The sequence below is a fragment of the Theobroma cacao genome, chromosome 9 (genome assembly GCF_000208745.1).
Source record: "Theobroma cacao cultivar B97-61/B2 chromosome 9, Criollo_cocoa_genome_V2, whole genome shotgun sequence".
Classification (NCBI taxonomy): Eukaryota; Viridiplantae; Streptophyta; class Magnoliopsida; order Malvales; family Malvaceae; genus Theobroma; species Theobroma cacao.
Genome location: NC_030858.1, coordinates 37,864,270 through 37,883,220, shown reverse-complemented (window position 1 = coordinate 37,883,220; position 18,951 = coordinate 37,864,270). Strand labels below are relative to the sequence as shown.

Below are 18,951 nucleotides of genomic sequence, written 5' to 3'. Positions count from 1 at the left end.
TCTACAAGGAAGAGCAACCTGATGGGGGGGCCTTGTAAAGATACACCAAGCTTTCTCTTTTACTTCAGGATGCTTGTAAGTTATAAATATGATCAGAGTCTCTTCACTTATTGCTAAATGATTTTAGATTGAACTCATCCTAAAAGATTCAACAGGATCACAGATCAAAAGACAACGCATGTGGGAATATTGAATATCTGCTTTGCAGCTTGATAAATAGTCAAACATTTCAGTGCAAAGGTTGGCTATGTTTTGATCCAACTCCTTTCTTCTCTAGAAGCCTTTGGTATTCCCACCCTAGTCTTCGTTGGCTAATTCTTACATCTTGGGTTCAACGTTTTCCATTGGCAAGACGATTGACTTGGGGCACCTCTTTACTTTCTATCACACACACCTCGTTGATCAAAAAAGTCATTGCAATAGTTAGCCTTGCCGACACTAGCTTGCAAATCATCAGGAAAATAGTTCTTTTGAAAGAAGCCTCGTGCATGGGTTTTCTTTCTTGTTTGATGATGAATCTTTAGATTCACTAGTTGAGTGCTTGAGTTTGGGGTTGCTGAGGAACTCCTCTGACATTTTTCTTTTCTCTCATACAAGCGGGATTTTCAGGGGACAGAGGGGGGCAAAGTAGTTGTCAAAATTTGGATGTAACTTGTGAGAATTTCAAACTTGGTGAACTACCTGTGAGTGAATAGGCATTATTGAGTTAATAAAATATTCCAGGTTTTTCCATACTTGCTCTAATCAGTAGGTACCAACTTCTCCAGGCTACCTGTTCTCTCTGCATTCTAGCCAATAATCAATCTTATTTTCATTGTTCTCTCTGCTATACTTTATTAGACATAACCTACCCTGTAAAACGGCAGTTTCAAGTTTGACAAAAGGGATTAATAATTAAGAAATTAAAACAATATCCTGAAATAGATAATCAAAGCTCTTTATCTGGGGGATGTAACCCGAAAAGATGGGTTGATTGCCGCTTGGACGGGAAAAAGTATGCCATGGTTGCTTGGAAGCATGAACAAAAGATATAATCAGAGAACATCAACCAAACTCAACTTGGTTGCAATGATTTATCAGTTAAAGCACTTGGAAACAATGTTAAAGTTACCTACTTAAAAACTGTCTCCTGGCCTTAAGGAGAAAAAGTAACAGCATCCGGGGAAAACCTGGTGGTTGAGTGGTTCCTGTATTCAATCAGATCATATGGCATGAAATCCAGGGCTCGATTTGAAATATGTTGCTGACACTCCTCTTTCAGAGAAGTTGCACGGCAGGGCTCATTTTATCCATGTCACATCATTAAAACTTTTGTGACGATAAAAAGGTGAGTGGGGTAAAGAGAAGTAGATAGCTAAAAACAACAGTCTTAACACACAAATTTTCCAGGAATCAATAATTTTTCTTAGGTCTGTTACATCATTCATAATCAAAATGATAGTTACCCCCTGCAAATTCCAATAGCTTTACTAACTTTACTAACTGTTTCGATTGGTAGATATCAATTTTAATCATTAATTTGGTGTCTAATAATTTTCAAACGCCTTTTCTTGACACGTATTTCATTGCTGGAGAATACTTGACTTAAATTATCATTCTCATGTAAGGTTTTTTTCATAATTTTACATTATGTATTTAATTTTATGATATTAATATAAGAAATTTATTGAATATGGGACGCAAAATTATGAAGAGAATAACGTCGAGACATCGGGCTGAAAAATTTTATGCCTCTGAAGTTGACAAAGCAGTCCTGTTCTGAGCGCTTGGCCGGTTGTGGCCTACGTGAATGAATGCATGGGACCTCTTCGATCACCGCCGACAATACCCAGAAGCTTTAATCAAATCCAAACCCTCTAGACATTGAAATTTTACGCATGTTGAACAATTCCAGGCACTTTTACGAGTTTAGCATTAAAACCAAATCGGTTCCAACCTTTTAATGTCAGGAGTTATGGCCAGAAAGATAAAACAAAGGAAAATGTGGATAAAACTAAAACCAATGGCATAAATGATGAAGGAACAGTTCTTGTGGGGTTGGGTTTTCAGTGATCAAATTAAACAATTCTGGTCTGGAAAAGCCAACCAGGTAATTGGGTATTGTTAGATTCGAACTGATCATCATTTTCTAATCTCTTACCTGTTACGATAATCTTTCAGACATTCAGTTAACGTATTCCATACAAAACCTGGTAGCAGCTTTCCTGGTCTGTCTAATTGTTGGCTGACAATGAAAGTAACGTACCTGCTACTTGTGTCAGAGCATTTAAATCTTTGTCCTGAAGAAGATTGATCAATGGAAGAGGCCCGAAATTGCTTTCAGATGCTTTGAAGCTTTAAAATGGACAAAGGGTTTTACTAATATTTACAGAATGAATTAAACAACATGAGAATTCAACGAATGTGTCTTGATGTTCTTACAAAATTACATTGCTTCACCTTCCATTGCAGTTTCTTTCATCACGTGTTAAGATGTAGTCTTTTCTTATCCTAAAATTTTAACCTAATACCGTATAAAATTCTAACATTACTAAGTAATTAATTCATTAATTGGTACACAATTTTCTTGTAAAAATAAAATTTGAATCCCTCTTCTTTCAAATCTAAAAACAATTTTCCTCTTTCCCCTAAATATAAAAAAAAAATATTTTTAACTTACGTCTTTTGATCTTTCGTCAGCTTTCATGCGTGCTTTGGAATTAATATATAACTTTTATATATAGTTGTTACTCTTGATTTGTCATCTTGAATCCTTTGTCTTTCAATCTCAATTTATTTTAAAGCTGACTTTAAGGTTTTTTTTTTAATATTAACATTAAAGAGTATACATTGATCTTTACTAACAATCGATCATCTTACAATACATGTATACGAAATTATATTTGATTTATTGATAATATATAAATCGAATGATAAACTATACAGATAAACAAGATAAAGAAGACATATGTAATCCCCAAGCCGAATAAAGCAAGAACTTTTAGTTACAGTTTATTTGGAGTTTGAAGCATGAAAAATTACTATAATTTTTAACTAGCTAGGATTAGGTCGAATTTGGGCTTGATTTTGGCCACCAAAAACATTGCTTTCATGCTATCTTCATGACTTCACAAGTCTTGACTGATACGACGGGATGCGAATCAAATCAAGCCAATGTCTTGACCCCTACTTACACTAGCTGCGTCTAGTTCATTATTTAATTTGAACTTTTACATATATACTCATTATTTATACAAATGGATGATCGAATGCTAGAAGGCAGAACCCTAATTTGATAAAAAAAAAGTTAAATAGAAAATTACTGTTAAAACTTTTAGTTACAAATTATAAAACCGTAATGTTGTAACTTTTATTTTGCTTTGAATACGTTTAATTATTTGAGTATATGTCGATTATTCAAACATATTGCCCGTGAAAGTTATGCATTATCTTTAGAATTCAAAGATAGGCATGTGAAATGTCCAACCATATATAAAAAATAAAAGAAAAAGTTTTCAACCAATTATGAGAAAATGCTTATTATTTTCAATGAATATTATTTTAATATTCAATTTTGATAAGCTTGTCTCTCTAAGTCAAAAAAATAAGGGATCATGACTTTTAGAAACTGTCCTATGGAAATTCAGCTTTGAAGCTGAAAACATGGAACCTATCCCCATTTATATTCATATTTCCACTATACTTTGCGATGCTCTCTTCCATGGAAAATTTTATATAAAACATGTTAAAAAATTAGCAAGATCATCACTTGTTTCGTAGTCATAAATGTGAGTAAACAAATCTGGGACAATTATACAAAATCCCAAGTTAGTATCATACACTTCAAGTGTGTTGTCTTATCTTCCCTTTGCATACTCTCTTTTGTTATATTTATCCACCTTAAAAGCTCCTCTTTTCACTTTAGTATCCAAATAATACAAAAAAAGTTTGCCACAACTTACCAGAAGAAATCCACACTTTTACGGTAAGACATCAAATGGAGTAGATCTGTAGCGATTTGATGCACACGATCACAACCACTGAATCAATTTGGTCATTCTTATCAATTCCGAAGTGTAAGCATAACGAGGTGCAGCAGTTAATTGAATGTCAATCTTTGCATCTTCTTCATTCACAAGAATATGATTTTTTGATATATTTCGATGAATTACTTCATTCCTTATATCAGAAATCAATATGAGAATAATCCCCTTTCAATTAAAAAACTATAAATATATTAAAGCAAACATTTCACACAAATTCCATGTGCATAAAATATATTACATAGAATTGATAAATTGCTCTAAATATTTACCTTATCACAAATTGTCCTTCTTTTGTCAATTGAAGGTCTTCCTCATAACCAATTTGTATCTTTTTGAGAAGCATTCTATTGGGAATAAACTCTGTAACTTTCACATAGGCATAGAAGAAGATGAAATTAGATATTCAACAATAATTGTAAAATAACTAAAACTAATAACTTTACCAGATAACAACTATAAGTACCTTGGGTTCTTTAAAGGTTACATTTTCATGTTTTAATCCAATTGACCAAAAAAAAAAAACATAACATCAATCTTTTAATCCAATTAAAACTCCATCTCCAACGTTAAATATCAATTAGCAAGCATCTGAATATTTAATTTATTAATTAATATATAATTCTCTTACTTAAAAAAAATAAAATTCGAATCTCCTTTTTTTAATTAAAAAAAATATGTATCAATTAGCATTAAACAGAGCTATCTGGATTCTGAATTCTTAGTCCATATCTTTGAGCTCAAATTTGGACAATTTGAGCCCAAATATAAAAGGGGCCCAATAGTACATTAGTAATAAAAAATAAAAAATAAATAAATCTTAGAAGAACAAAAGAAAATAAATTGACCGCTTAACGGTCTTTCCTGGTCATGGAATATCATCAATCAATCTAAAAGATCGAAGAAGAAATTCGGAAGGAAAGAAACAATGGAGAAGGTGATGAATATTATTAAGCCAAAACCGAATCCACAACAGCAATTAAGAGATTGGCAGCGTAGGCTTCGCCAGGAATGCCGTAACATCGAGCGCCAAATCAGAGGCAAGTTCCTTTTTCTTTCTTTTTTCTTTTTGTTCTATGATTTTGTTGGATTTGTAGATGGTGGGTTTGGGGATTTGGATTGATGGGTTGGATTTAGTTTTTGTAATTGTTGAATTGGGTATTGAATTGTTAGTTCAGATATTCAGCGAGAAGAGAGAAATGTACAGAAAGCTATTAGAGAAGCTGCCAAGAGAAATGACATGGTTTCTGCTAAGGTACTTCATTTCTTTTTTTTTTTTTAAATTAAATTTGTTTAAATGTCAGACATGATTATGAACTTTCAAGTTAATTTGGTTGCTAGCATTCAAGAGGAAATGTTTGAAGATGATAAATTGATTACATATCTCACTGCATTAAATATGCTGGCAATGAACTAAAGTCATTTCAATCTCTGAAATATAAACAAGTACATGAATGTGTCACACTCACTTGTTTAAGTCAAGAAATTACTGCATAAATTTATCAAGTATTATTCAATACATTAAAGGTCAAAAGCATTGTAGAGTAGAAGTAGGCTCTTGGATCTAGTTCTTATTATATTGTTGATTGAAAAGTTGAATTAATCATTTTTTTTCTTTTATTTTCATTTCTTTTGTCTATTTCAGGCACTTGCCAAAGAAATTGTGAGATCCAGGAGAACGGTCAATCGCCTATATGAAAATAAGGCACAAATGAATTCAATATCAATGCACCTTGGGGAAAGTGTAGGTATGATGTTTCACATATCTAAGTTTATGTTTCTGTTTTGCCTATATGCACTTTATCATTGTAAGCAATGGAATTATTACCGCTTTTGTTCATCAATTAATTTGGTTGAATTTTTCTGAAACATTGCAGCAATTGCCCTTACAGTTGGGCATTTGTCCAAGAGTGCTGAGGTTATGAAGCTTGTAAATAACCTCATGAAGGCTCCGGAAGTGGCTGTCACAATGCAAGAGTTCAGCAAAGAGATGACTAAGGTGTCTTTGCTATTTATTTATATCTTAAGTACCAAGGCAAATATGGATAAATGATGACCTTCCAGTTGATCAGAACACCTTTTTTGGCTGTATATTTTTTATTTGAGAATGATATCTGAAATTCTAACTTGTCAACCTGAACTACAAGTTATGTGTCCACATGAGCTTTTATTCTCCACTCTAGCCTTGTTGGTTGCATGTGGTTCCCATTACTTGAACGTAAATATACAAAAGTTAGACCATTTCGTAATAGGTTAAACTTTTGGGACTAGTGGTCAGCCAACTATCTCTTAGACATGATGCATAAATTATGCCTGCTATCTGAAAAGAGATGGTCAATGCACTCATCAGATAGTTTATTTTCCGCATTAAATTGTAGGCAGGGGTAATTGAGGAGTTTGTTGATGATGCTCTTGACAACGCACTGGATTCGGAAGATATAGAAGAGGAGATAGAAGAAGAAGTTGACAAGGTCTTGACATCTATTGCTGGTGAGACTGCTGCACAGCTTCCAGAAGCAGTAAGGAAGGAGAAGATGAAGCAACCTGCTCAGACAACACCACAGGAGGCATGTTTGATACAAATGTTTTTTAATGTTCTTCTGCCTAATCTTGACTAGGTGCTAACCTGGAAGGTTTTTCCTTTTTATGCTTACAGGAAGAAGCTATAGCTGAGGGAGTTGATGATGAGGAAGAACTAGAAGAAATAAGGGCTCGACTTGCAAAAGTTCGGTCATAAGTCAAGCTTTCAGTCTTTTCCTATTCTCCTTGCTTAATAGAGAAATGGTAATCATGCTGACTAGTTTGTTGCCTCTGAGTTGGATTGCTTAATAGAGATTGCAGCCTTCTGTGTACTATATTACAAACAGGATATCTGTAAATCGGCACATTGTAGCTAATATCGTGTAATGCCTACAGTTGCTATTTAGTTATTCCTGTGGGCAAGATCTGTATTACATCTAGGAGAATTGATGTGTTGAAACTCTTTATGCTCTCTACTGAGCAAGAATAAACCATTTTAATTTATAATCTGTTGTATATCTGTTAAGTAATTATTTGTTAGTATTGTGGCTAGAGCAACAGTAAAAGCTGATCAAATTCTTCTATTCGGACAATGATCATGGTTGTGCATTTTGTACTTTTCGATTATAAGGTACCCCATTCATCGTGAACACGAGCAGCATTCTGTAGTATTTTGCAAAGATCAGCCCTGTTTTCCTCTCTTGAATTGCTCATCACCCAGCATGCTTCTTTCTGCCCATCCCCACCTTGCAGACCTGTAAGGTGCACATCTGACCAAATGATGAAGCTCGAACAAGTTTCCTAGGACCAAGTTTATCTTCTTGCCAGAGGCCAAAGAATATCATTCTTTTTCTTTGAAAATCAAGTGTAATAATTGTCAAATCATCATGTGTTCATGCTTGATGCATTAGATTTATCTACATTCCATCGTGAAGTATATCTTTCTACTATGGATTGAAAAGGTCAGGTGATGCAGCTGAGGAAAGTAGCTGATATGGAACATGTGATTGATGAGAACTTCTTTCTTGTTGAACAGGGTCAGGATCAACATCAGCTTGAGCAAAATCTATAGAAATAGCCTCTGATATTCAACATACACGAAAACACCATTTCAGGAAATTCGTCAAATTGAAAAAGAAAGTTATCAACAGAGGTTATTCCCTTTCCATTGAGGGTTGTTTGAAATTTAATGATGTTTCTGTCAATCCTCTGCCAAAGAATCAATCCAGGGTTGCAAGAAGAATAGCAAGACCTGTTGTTCTCTGCATAACCATCAGCTTCCTACATGTTTCTGGTGTGAACCAGTCGTCCAACAACAATGTGATCATACGGCATAACAAAAGTTTGCGGACAAGAAAGAATCTCTTAACAACAAATCCCAAGTCCATAAAACTGCATGTTTTTTACAAATATCACACGCGAACACAGACACACGTATATATAACAAGTCTTTAGGTTTCATGGCCTCCATTACATGTTTTTTCTTATCTAATTTGCAAGAAAAATTATGAGAAAGATGAGTGATGAAGATTTCTTTTTCCCACCCTTTTACAAGCCAAAGATGGTAATTAAGATTCTTGATAAATGTTGTACCACCATATTAGAGATCATGGAATATAGAATCCATCCCAAAAAGAAGAGAGTACAAAGCAAAAGGCGTCTTACTGGTATTGGAGCCATCAATCACATTCTTGTTAGGGGAATAAATGGGTCCCCATGTTCCTTCCGTTTTATTCTTCAAACGTTTGAGTGAAGTCAAATGCTTTGTCCTTCTTCTATTTGGTTTTGATGTCTTGTACGCAAACACTGTCGTTCTAACCTTGTCTTAAAAGGCCAATTTCCTAGAAAAACAATTGAAGAACAAGATGGAAAGGATAGGCATAGACATGTTAGGTTCCTGAAACAAGAATTTCGGATAAAGAAGGGAACAGGAACCTTGTACACAAACTCCCATTATTCAGTTCAAACAAACATGATTACTACATTTTTGGGATTTTAGTTTCCTAAAAGACAAATCAAATAACCAAATTATGTCATGGTGAAGGACAAACATAGATGAAAAGCAAAAGTGGCAAACCTTAAACGACAAGGCAAGTCATGCCTATATCTAAAGATGAACTACGACCTTTTGCTTAATGAAACAATAAATTATGATGGGTAGTGATCTTTTCTACAAGTTTTAGATAAACATTTGAATAACATGATAGAGACAAGCATGATCAATGATCATGGGGACATGAATTTCAATGCTACAAAAATCAGAAGGTTAATGGAAGAATCGGATCTGTTTAAACTATATAGAGGTAAAAGATTGATTTTTTTATGATTTGTTGGGATAATTAAATTTTTGAGGAAATGAACTTGAATTCGATTTGTGGGTTATATTCGATTAATGAAAATTAATTAACATTTGTTCGATGTAGTTATCTATTTCATTGTTAGGGAATGATTTTGAAGGATTATCGCTACTTAAGATTCATGATAATTTTAAAAAAAATTCAATGCATCTAAATAATTTTAAGAGTTATCCAAGTAATTTTAAATTAAATTTGGAATGATTATATATATCTTAAATTCAACTCACTTTTATCAAATTCATGAAACTAAATGCAGGGAAACATTTAAATAAATGTGGCAATCTTTAAAACTAGGCCAAGAGACTTCCCCAAACTAAATGTAGCTTAATTCCTATTAAAAAAAACTTACCATTGTTAGGATGTAAATAAAAATCTTTGAATTTTATAATTCTGAGTCAATTTTTTTTTAATTTAGAAAATACACGTGCGGACACACACATTCCTCGGGAAGTTGGAGAAAGAGTGGGGTTAGTGAGGGTGTGAGGAGGTTAAAGGGCATTATTGAGTTAGTATAGTTACCTTTGCTTGTTAATGAGAAAATATTAATGCAAATTATTAAGTTACTGTTTATCTAAATCATTTATATATATGATTGGGTCAACAAAACAATCTTTGCTTATCAATAATTTCATACCATTATTCATAATCATAGCCTTATATTAATATTTGCCATATTCTTGTGCTAAAAATATTTTTGTAGGACTAAAACCATGGTCTCCCTTCATTTTCTTGACAACATTGATAGTACTGCTAATAAAGTCAAAATATATCCACCTGTGTGTGAAGATTAATTAAGATTCAAGCATGCAAAATAATGGAAAGGTGGAGGAAAGAGTAGAAAAGCAAATCACTGATAAAAAGTAAGAGGTTTCATACGAATAGCCAGGAGAGAGAAAAAGAACATGATGGTGACTGTTAAGTATCTTTTTTCTTTGTATATGGACTGTGTCTCCAGGTGGGGTTTGATCAAACTCTATATAAACCAGACAAGACCTGCATTTTTCATCTCCCAAGATAACCTCCCAGACAAAAATGGCCTCAAATTTCTACCAGAATATCCTTTTACTTTCTCTTTTTCTGCTCTTTGCTTCATCATTCCCAGCCAAAGCTGATTCCTTGAGGAAACACCAAGTTCACTTGTCTCCAACTTCTAGTCTGGCAAAGCAACAGGCAGAAAAGCTCATAAGGGGACTCAACTTGTCCCCACAAGGTGGTGTGAATGCTGGTTTCGATGACCTTGCTGTTGAGACTTCGAAGATTGTTGAAAAGCAATTCAGTTTCCCTGTCCTTGGTGCTCCTGGGCCTTCTATTCAGGAGTTTGGTCACCATGCTGGGTACTATAAACTTGCACATGCTAAAGCTGCAAGGTAAGCCATGAGTTCTAAATCATATGTAACAAATTCTCTCTCCTTGGATCAACATCATATGTATGTAAATATAAATTACAAGTCCTGCAATGGAAAACTATATTTCTGGCTATTGCAAACATGTACAAGTTGGAAAATCATGGCACTATTAGAACTGGTTGCTAATGAGAAATTGACGCACATACCCTGTTTAATTTCCATTCAGATTTCGCCTCTGTTCTATCATTGTATGCTAAAAGTTCCCTCTTTGTTTCTCATTAACTGATTACGGATTCTTTCTCTCCTCTTAACGTGGCAGGATGTTTTACTTTTTCTTCGAATCAAGGAACAGCAAAAATGATCCTGTAGTGATTTGGTTGACTGGAGGTCCTGGCTGCAGCAGTGAATTGGCATTGTTTTATGAGAATGGTCCTTTCCATATTGCTAAAAACTTGTCGCTTTTATGGAATGACTATGGCTGGGACAAGGTATCTGATAAGAGTTCCAAAACTTTCCTCTGATACGCTTCTATGATACTCCTATGAATCCACGTTGCATTGTTCCTTTGCAGACATCAAACATTCTGTATGTAGATCAGCCCACCGGAACTGGTTTCAGTTATACTTCAGATGATGATGACATTCGTCATGATGAAAATGGTGTCAGCAACGATTTGTATGACTTCTTGCAGGTCTGTCTCTTTCTTATTTATGTTCTGAAAACAGTTCAGGATTTATCAGAATAAAACAATTCTCAGAATTCAGTTAACTGTAAACTGTCTTCTGTACTTTTTAGGCATTCTTCAAGGAGCATCCTCAGTATGTTAAGAATGACTTTTATATAACCGGAGAATCTTATGCTGGGCATTACATACCTGCTTTTGCTGCCCGAGTTCACCAGGGAAACAAAGCAAAAGAGGGAATTCATGTTAACCTGAAGGTATATATACCCTTTCACTTCTTCTATATACCATTTGAATACAGGCCTTTTATTTTGATGTTCTGGATTTAGATTAAGTTTTGAATGGTTGAACAGGGTTTTGCCATCGGTAACGGGCTAACAAATCCTGAAATACAGTACCAAGCGTACCCAGATTATGCTTTGAACACAAGTTTAATCACACAATCTGAATATGTCAGAATTAAGAAGCTGGTTCCAACATGTGTCCAGGCAATCAAAAGATGTGGTAATTCTTCATTGCTGATATCTCTGAAAGATTAAAATCATATATCTATGTTTTTTTCTTTTGGAATTTGGTTTTCATGTTGAACCCATGTTAGGCTCTAGTGGTGGAAATGCTTGTGTGATGTCTTTCTCCATCTGCAACAATCTCTTTAATCAGATCCTGAGTATCGCTGGTAATGTAAATGTAAGTAAGATACCACAACATCTCCTTGTTTAAATACACCAAAGAAGATATTACAGTTCTCATATCTTTGGTTTACAGTACTATGACATCAGAAAGAATTGCGAAGGAGACCTGTGCTACGACTTCTCAGACATGGAGACATTCCTGAATCTGACATCAGTCAGGGATGCACTGGGGGTCGGAGAGATGGACTTTGTGTCTTGCAGCAGCGTAGTATATGATGCAATGATCATGGACTGGATGAAGAATCTTGAAGTTGGGATTCCTGCTCTTCTTGAGGATGGCATCAAGGTGCTTATATATGCTGGGGAGTACGATCTTATCTGCAACTGGCTTGGTGAGACTCTTTGCTTCAAGCTAGAGCCCTTTTTGAAGAAAATAATTGATTGTGTGACCTGCTAAACTAATGTCTTTAATCACTTGGGGTAGGAAATTCGAATTGGGTTCATGCTATGACATGGTCCGGCCAGAAAGAGTTTGGGGCAGCTCCCACCGTTCCGTTTGTAGTTGATGGTGCAGAAGCAGGACAACTGAAAAGCCATGGTCCTCTCACTTTCCTCAAGGTCTACATGCCTCCTTCATATTTCTTTTTCTAATAATTTAAGTTTTGAAGTGATGATGACCTTCACTGTTTGCATTTGCAACCTGGGAAAACCCAAAAACAAAAACCAAAAATGCAGGTTCGTGACGCTGGTCATATGGTTCCAATGGATCAACCAAAAGCTTCATTACAGATGCTGCAGAACTGGATGCAGGGGAAGCTAGCCTCATACGAGACAGCTGACAGTTGAGAGTGTCTCTCCCAAATTACACAATCAATCTGGATTTTAGGCACAAATGCATTTGTAAATTCAATTGTGATTTTCCAAACATTTCATTGGTCCAAACAGTCCACTCTTGTGTAGCATTGGCCATTATCCAAGAAAATGAGAGTACAGTGACTAATCTAACGGATCCAATTCTTTTCTTTCCTTTCCTACCATTGTGCTTGCTATTACTGACAAACATCTTAATTAAGCAAGAAGCAAGATAGAAAAGTTATTCACTCTAATAACCTCATAATGAGCTCCAAATCCCAATATTCTAGTACAACGTTTCTCAGAAATTGATAGAATTACCATAACCAAAAGCTACACAAGCACCAAATGGTCGCATTAAACAATCTTACAAAATACCTTAGCTCAACCTAGTCTAGAACATCACTGAAGCTTTGTGCTGAACAAAGAATACTAAGCGGCCTTTTTTTTTTTTTTAAGAGCAGTGCAAATTTCATCAACCGGAGGGAATAACATTTTCTCCTCCTTCTGAACAAGATACAAAAATGACAAGAGAACATGAAGATTTGGTTTATATACCAGTGAAATTCTACACTCAGCCTGGTATATCTCTCCAAAACTCCTTCAAAAGACTCAAGCTCCCTCTATCCTGGACAAAAGAATAACCCCACCATTCTCAATAGAGACCAAAAAAACATCTCCCAATCAGCTTTCTAACATTACATGAAGCCCCCTGAACCCTCAGCCCCATATATTACTCGATATAGATCTTTCAAGGTCTCAATCACTGGCTGAAAACCAGACCTCAAAGGAACAACTGATGTCATTCGCAGATGCTCTGCATTACCCCTTTTAGGCTTGCTCAAAGTGATTCTGAACATTTCTCCCACCAAAGCATTACTAGCATTTTTAGCTGTTTAAACATCAAACAAGCCAAAACCTTAGAACATAAATTGGCAAGCAAGTTCCCACTTCCCATCATGAGAAGTGTGGTTTTGAATAAAAAATTCCAAGATGAAATGAGCTCTGAAAGTAATTGTAAATGGAGTCAAGCCTGGGGCATGTGGCTCGAGTGCTCTGACCCCAAGCACACCAAGCCAACAAGCCGAATCGAGGGCTTGTAACAGTAAACAGTCTAACAAAATGAACAATTCTGAAGCATACTCCTTTACCCTATACTTGGTTCTTTACGAGCCAAAACAAAATCACTCATAAATTAGGAAGTCTTAAAGGTTTAAGCTTGCTCACTTGAAGAATCACCTAGCCATCTTTCAATCAAAACAGTTCCTTCGCACATAAAATTGATTGCCAAGAAAATATGGGGACAATGAATGAAACCATAAAACTATCAGTTGTAAGCAATCATAGGCTTATGGTCTACATCCTTATTCTCAACCAGCTCCACATTGCAAATTCACATAAACATTCCTAAAAGCAAAACAGATACCAGCATAAGGGTGAAGGGTCGCAAAGTCAAAGAATTGCTGAGCAGAACAACCAAAGATGACCTTAGCAGCCCTATCAAAGCACACCACGTTTAAAACCTTTGTGTCTGTTGCTATTGAGAACTGCCAAAACACCCAAAAACAAAAGACAAAAACAGAGCAAAAGAAACACTTAGCAGTAATCAACAAAAGATAGAACCTTTAAAATCCAACTAAAACGAAAGAAAGAAAAAAAAGGGCCTACAGTTGAGATGACCCAGTTAATGAAAAGCCAAGAAAAAAGAAAGAGATGAGGGGGGTTACGGGGAACATACAAGAAGGCGAAAGAGACGCTTGAAGGGGCAGCGGCGACCTTCGCAGGTGTTGCAAAACGTATGGGAAGGGCTGTCAGGCATTGGCGTTTCACAATTTGAGCAGGCTTTGTAACAAAAGCTGGATTGATCCATTGCTAGCACTGTGCATATCACTGTTGTTGGTTTATCAATATCCATCCTTTCTCTCTCTTTCCTTCTGGGTTTCTGCTTTCTCACCCTGCGTATTTCAAGCACCCCCTCCACCCTTTTTAACTTCCTTCTTTGACAGTTTGACTCTCCCCTCCCTCTCAATATTTATCTTTGGGGGTTTCTTGTAATTTGACATAAAAATATTTTTAATTAGAAAAAGAAAAGCCAAGTAAATGAAGTATTTTTATGCCCTTCCATTTCCTATGCTACCCTCAACTTTGGCTACTAAATTCCTATCTCATTTCTGGTAGCTGTAAACCTGAACTGAGACTTGGTTACTTATCTGGGGTGACCTTCATTGACAGACTTGGGGGTGAAGAGGAAGGCATCCACAGTTACATTTTTTTTTGTTAGATAGTTAGTAACATCCTCAATCAACTGTAACAAAATAGAACATAATTGGAACATTGCCTCTTTTTCATGACACTAACTAGCACAACATGGCCATATTAAACCATCGGGAGGGATGATTGTATGAAACAAAAAAATGCTTATAGTTTTAAACACTTCTCTGCACAAAAGTGGTAGCTTGAAATTACATAGACTATATGGTGGCAGTTTGGTTATGATTGTATGCAACTTGCTGAAGGACTTGATAGACTATATGGTGGCAGTTTGGTTATGATTGTATGCAACTTGCTGAAGGACTTGACTACCATTGACGTGTGCTTGTGAGGTTGTATCAAATGCGTGGTTGAGAATGGAGAATCGGTCCATATGGATCCCCAGAAATGAAATAAGAGGATCTGCCCGAGACTCGCTGATAACAAACTTCAGGTACTGAGATTTAACTGTTGGAAATTGCAGCAACCTCTTATATCCCACTGTGGTGCCACTAATCACTTTCTTCCATCCACCTCCATTCAGGATCTCAAGATTGAACTCGATGATACGTTGTCCCATGTGAATTGGCTCTTGAACTTGCAAGACATTGAATGATACTGATTCTTGAAGGTTTAAATATAAGACCCAATCAGATTGATCCTCTTCAGGAGCCCAATAGGTGTAAATACCTTCTTCAAGTACATTATAGGGGCTGAATTGAGAATTATCATTGCCTCCACGTATACTGCTGGCATTTAGGATAGCAGTCTTGGCCAAATTATCTGAGAATATGGACCTCCGAAGCTCCTTGAATTCTTGGAGCACTTGAATATCTTCATCCGAAATAAGACCTGATGAATTTGGAGGCACATTTAGCAGCAAAAGACAATTTCGACCAGCTGACCTGTAGTATATGTCAAGAAGCTTCAATGCTGACTTTGGAACTTCAGATGCATGCCAAAACCAACCAGGCCTGATTGAGACATCACACTCCGCAGGTACCCAGTCATGACCATGAGGGTCTCCTCCTTGAGAGTATCTGTTAATCAAACATAATTTCATGACACTCTGATAGTTTGACTCCAAAAAGAATGAAAAGAACAAAAAAGGGAAACTGGCTTGTTAATGATTTGAAGCAAGCACCAAGCAGGAGCATGACTTCATGGCATCCGAGGGAATTAGGATGGCGTAAGCACCAGGTAGCAGATGGTTGTAAGCATACAAATCATCTTCAGCTGGACATAAATCTAAATTATCACTTCAAACAGGTGAGACAAGAAAATATGCTTACTGAGGATCAGTTCCACCAATTTCTGCATTGCTTCGATTGAAAAGAGACCAACAACTAGAACCAGCAACGCCAGCCTCATCGCCAATCCACCTGGTGTCAGGACCAGCATCAGAGAAGATAACAGCCCCTGGTTGGAGCTGACGAATAAGACTAAACCAAGCATCAAAATAATACTCCATATCTTTTTCCCCCTCCCCTTTTGCTCCATCCAACCATACTTCCTTGATATCTCCACACCTGCTTAAATTTGAAAAGAGAAATTTCACTCCTCAATTCTCAACTCAGAAAAACCCAAAATGGAACAAAATCACTATGAATATAGGAGTCTCTAAATACCATAATTACTTGAATTGGCAGAAATTAACCAAAAAGAAACCTTGAAATTTCAAAGAAAAACCAAGCTTCAATTTAGTTGAAATTTAATCTTACAATCAGCTATGTAGGAGTAGAATGTAATGCAATAGTTATAAAACTTTTAAGTCCCATAAGCAAACGACTAGTTCAGATGAACATAAATCAATGAACAATTCAGAGCACAATTTCCTTAAATGTAGAGAGGATTAAGCACGAAAGAAAGTAAGACAAGGCCAATGTAGAGAATAAAGATTACTTAAGTGCTAAATTGAGAAAATGAACAATATCAACAAGCACAAAAATGAGAAAAACATACCAAACATTAGAAACAAGATCAAGAGAAAACTTAAAAAACCAAACAAAACAATCACTTACCTAGACAACAACTCAGCCATCTGCCCCATATAGAATTCATTGTACTCCACAGTCTTCCCATAGCAATTCTCATGCCTATCCCATGGAGACAAATAAAGCCCCAAAGCTACCCCAGCTTCCTTAGCAGCCATAGCCAGCTCAGCAACAACATCGCCCTTCCCATTTCTCCAAGGACTCGCCTTCACAGAATAATCCGTGTATTCACTTGGCCACAAGCAGAAGCCATCATGGTGCTTTGCTGTAAGGATCACCCTGGAAAACCCAGCTTCCTCGGCTACATGCACCCACTGGGAAGCATTTAGTCGGGTAGGGTTGAATACAGACGGGCTGGCATGCCCTGTGCCCCACTCCGAGTCAGTGAAGGTGTTGGGTCCAAAGTGGAGAAAGAGTGCCATCGAAGAGAGTTGCCATTGGAGCTGAGGAGCAGAAGGGAGGGGTAAAATGGGCAAAGGGGGTGGCGTTTTGAGGGCGGTATGGGGAATGAAGGTGAGAAACAAGATGATCAGGATTGTCAAAGCGCGTAGCGAAATGGGATTTGTAGAATTTAAGGCTTGAGTTCGCCTGTTGATGTTTCTGATGTTATTGTCCTTGCTGTTGCTGCTGTCTGTGTTCATGGTGAAAGGCAGGAAGGAGAGGAGTAAGATGAAGGCTGAAAAGTGGATGTTTCAGTTTCAAAACCGAAAGTGTTAAATCTGCGAGAACGACTTTCTGTTCTTCGCATTGATACTCTTCAGTTCCCAGGATTCAATGCTGTGCTTCATCCTCCTTTCAAGATTGCCGAGCCTTCCTTTCGAGATTTGACCAAAGAAAGAAACCAGGGGTTGTTGCTGACAATTACACGGGGCCACGTGCAGGGAAATGCTTGGCATGGTATGGTATGAGACTATGACTGTATTTCTTGGATAAAATGAACCGGTCAAGTCAAAATTTATTAGATCAAATGTACGTATTAATACCTTCCATATTCGAATAGTTTTAACGATAAATCTTTCCAGCGAGGCTAGAACTGTAAAAATGGAGTTTGCTGCAACATTTTCCAAGTTCTAATCAAAGGCTTGGCAACGAGGATTTAGAATTTTGATGCAATTGGATGTTGGGAGCGTCGCCATGCTTTTAAGCTAAGATTGCCTTCGAGCTTAAACATCGCATTTCCTTTGCTTTCGAGATAGCTACCCACGGGCGGCTGCTACTGCCAGCTTGGGCCATTGTCATGGAGAAAGGAGGAATGGCTTTCATTATAACGCATATGTTCACCAAAACAAGAAGTCGATTCGAGCTTATCATCAAAATGTAAGACGCTTTACGAATTGGCAAAGGATGAACTTGGAAGAAAGGAAAAGAGCAACCAAATAAGATAGGAATAGTAATAAATAAGTTACTAGTTAATTATGAGATAATCATATCTAAATTCAATTTATAAAATTTAAATTTAATAATTAAAAAATAATTTTTTATTTTTTATTTATTTTATATTCAAATAATTTTTTAATTATAAATAATACATCTATTAAAATATAATATAAAAATTTTAAAAAATATATATTAAAATTTTATTATTTATAATCAAATTCGAATAATGAATTCTCCATAACGGATACCCATATTCTATCCAAACCCATTCATATAATTACACTTACGAAAAACAACCTTCAAATATCAATTACCCAGAACTCTATCCGAACTCGTTTATAAAATACCCTTTATCTTATTTTAACGAATTAAATTTTGTTAAATACTTATTTACATACATTTCATTGCCATCTCTAAATATGGTCACAGACATTCCGCATTGTGATGGGCTAAAGGCCTGGCCATAAGCTTTGGGCTAAGGATTGGGCTTATATCTATCCAAACGTAGTTAACCATACTAACCAAAGCCCACCATGATGTTGATTGTCGGCTGGCCAAGGAAAAGAGGGCACAACCCAAAGTCAAAATTACTTAATAGAAATTTATTATATTAAATATAATTTTATCATTTTTTTTTCGTGGGATAATAGAATTTTAAGATCAAATGGTACCAAACTACCAATCGAAATTACAAGTACTATCTTTATTTGAGGAAACAGAATGTTCCTTTAATTTTCTTTTTTGATTGGTTGGTTAAGAAGGAATATACCATAAATAGTAGTATATGCCATTATTAACTTACTTTTTTTTCGAGAGTTATTAACTTACTTTTTATCTTGTTGATGTTCTTTTTTTATTTTTAATTAAGTGAAAATTTTATTTTCTTTTCTGAAAAAAAATAAAGTGAAATTTTTTATGA

At 35.9% G+C, this 18,951-nt stretch overlaps 4 protein-coding genes across 5 annotated transcripts; 2 read left to right on the top strand and 2 right to left on the bottom strand.

Moving 5' to 3' along the window:
• LOC18590957 (vacuolar protein sorting-associated protein 24 homolog 1) lies at positions 4,857–7,094 on the top strand. Its single transcript, XM_007016800.2, has 6 exons — positions 4,857–5,062; positions 5,201–5,277; positions 5,668–5,770; positions 5,900–6,021; positions 6,401–6,589; positions 6,679–7,094. Exons 1-6 carry the CDS (start codon positions 4,951–4,953, stop codon positions 6,757–6,759), a joined length of 684 nt encoding a protein of 227 aa, XP_007016862.1. The 5' UTR covers positions 4,857–4,950; the 3' UTR covers positions 6,760–7,094.
• On the top strand, positions 9,893–12,568 carry LOC18590956 (serine carboxypeptidase-like 48). The gene is made up of 9 exons (XM_018127682.1): positions 9,893–10,266; positions 10,565–10,733; positions 10,817–10,936; positions 11,041–11,184; positions 11,281–11,431; positions 11,526–11,614; positions 11,693–11,951; positions 12,044–12,177; positions 12,295–12,568. The coding sequence occupies exons 1-9, from the start codon at positions 9,932–9,934 to the stop codon at positions 12,403–12,405; spliced, it is 1,512 nt and encodes a 503-aa protein (XP_017983171.1). The 5' UTR covers positions 9,893–9,931; the 3' UTR covers positions 12,406–12,568.
• On the bottom strand, positions 12,645–14,474 carry LOC108663466. Its single transcript, XM_018127683.1, has 3 exons — positions 14,150–14,474; positions 13,838–13,958; positions 12,645–13,303 (listed from the first exon to the last, which is right to left on the bottom strand). The coding sequence occupies exons 1-3, from the start codon at positions 14,324–14,326 to the stop codon at positions 13,110–13,112; spliced, it is 492 nt and encodes a 163-aa protein (XP_017983172.1). The 5' UTR covers positions 14,327–14,474; the 3' UTR covers positions 12,645–13,109.
• LOC18590955 (alpha-L-fucosidase 1) lies at positions 14,718–17,564 on the bottom strand. 2 transcript variants are annotated; one of them, XM_018127681.1, is made up of 4 exons: positions 16,683–17,564; positions 15,954–16,190; positions 14,943–15,701; positions 14,718–14,886 (listed from the first exon to the last, which is right to left on the bottom strand). In XM_018127681.1, the coding sequence occupies exons 1-4, from the start codon at positions 17,294–17,296 to the stop codon at positions 14,883–14,885; spliced, it is 1,614 nt and encodes a 537-aa protein (XP_017983170.1). In that variant the 5' UTR covers positions 17,297–17,564; the 3' UTR covers positions 14,718–14,882. The 2 variants fall into 2 exon arrangements, with proteins under 2 accessions (XP_017983170.1, XP_017983169.1); XM_018127680.1 differs by having other exon boundaries at positions 14,718–14,889; positions 14,946–15,701.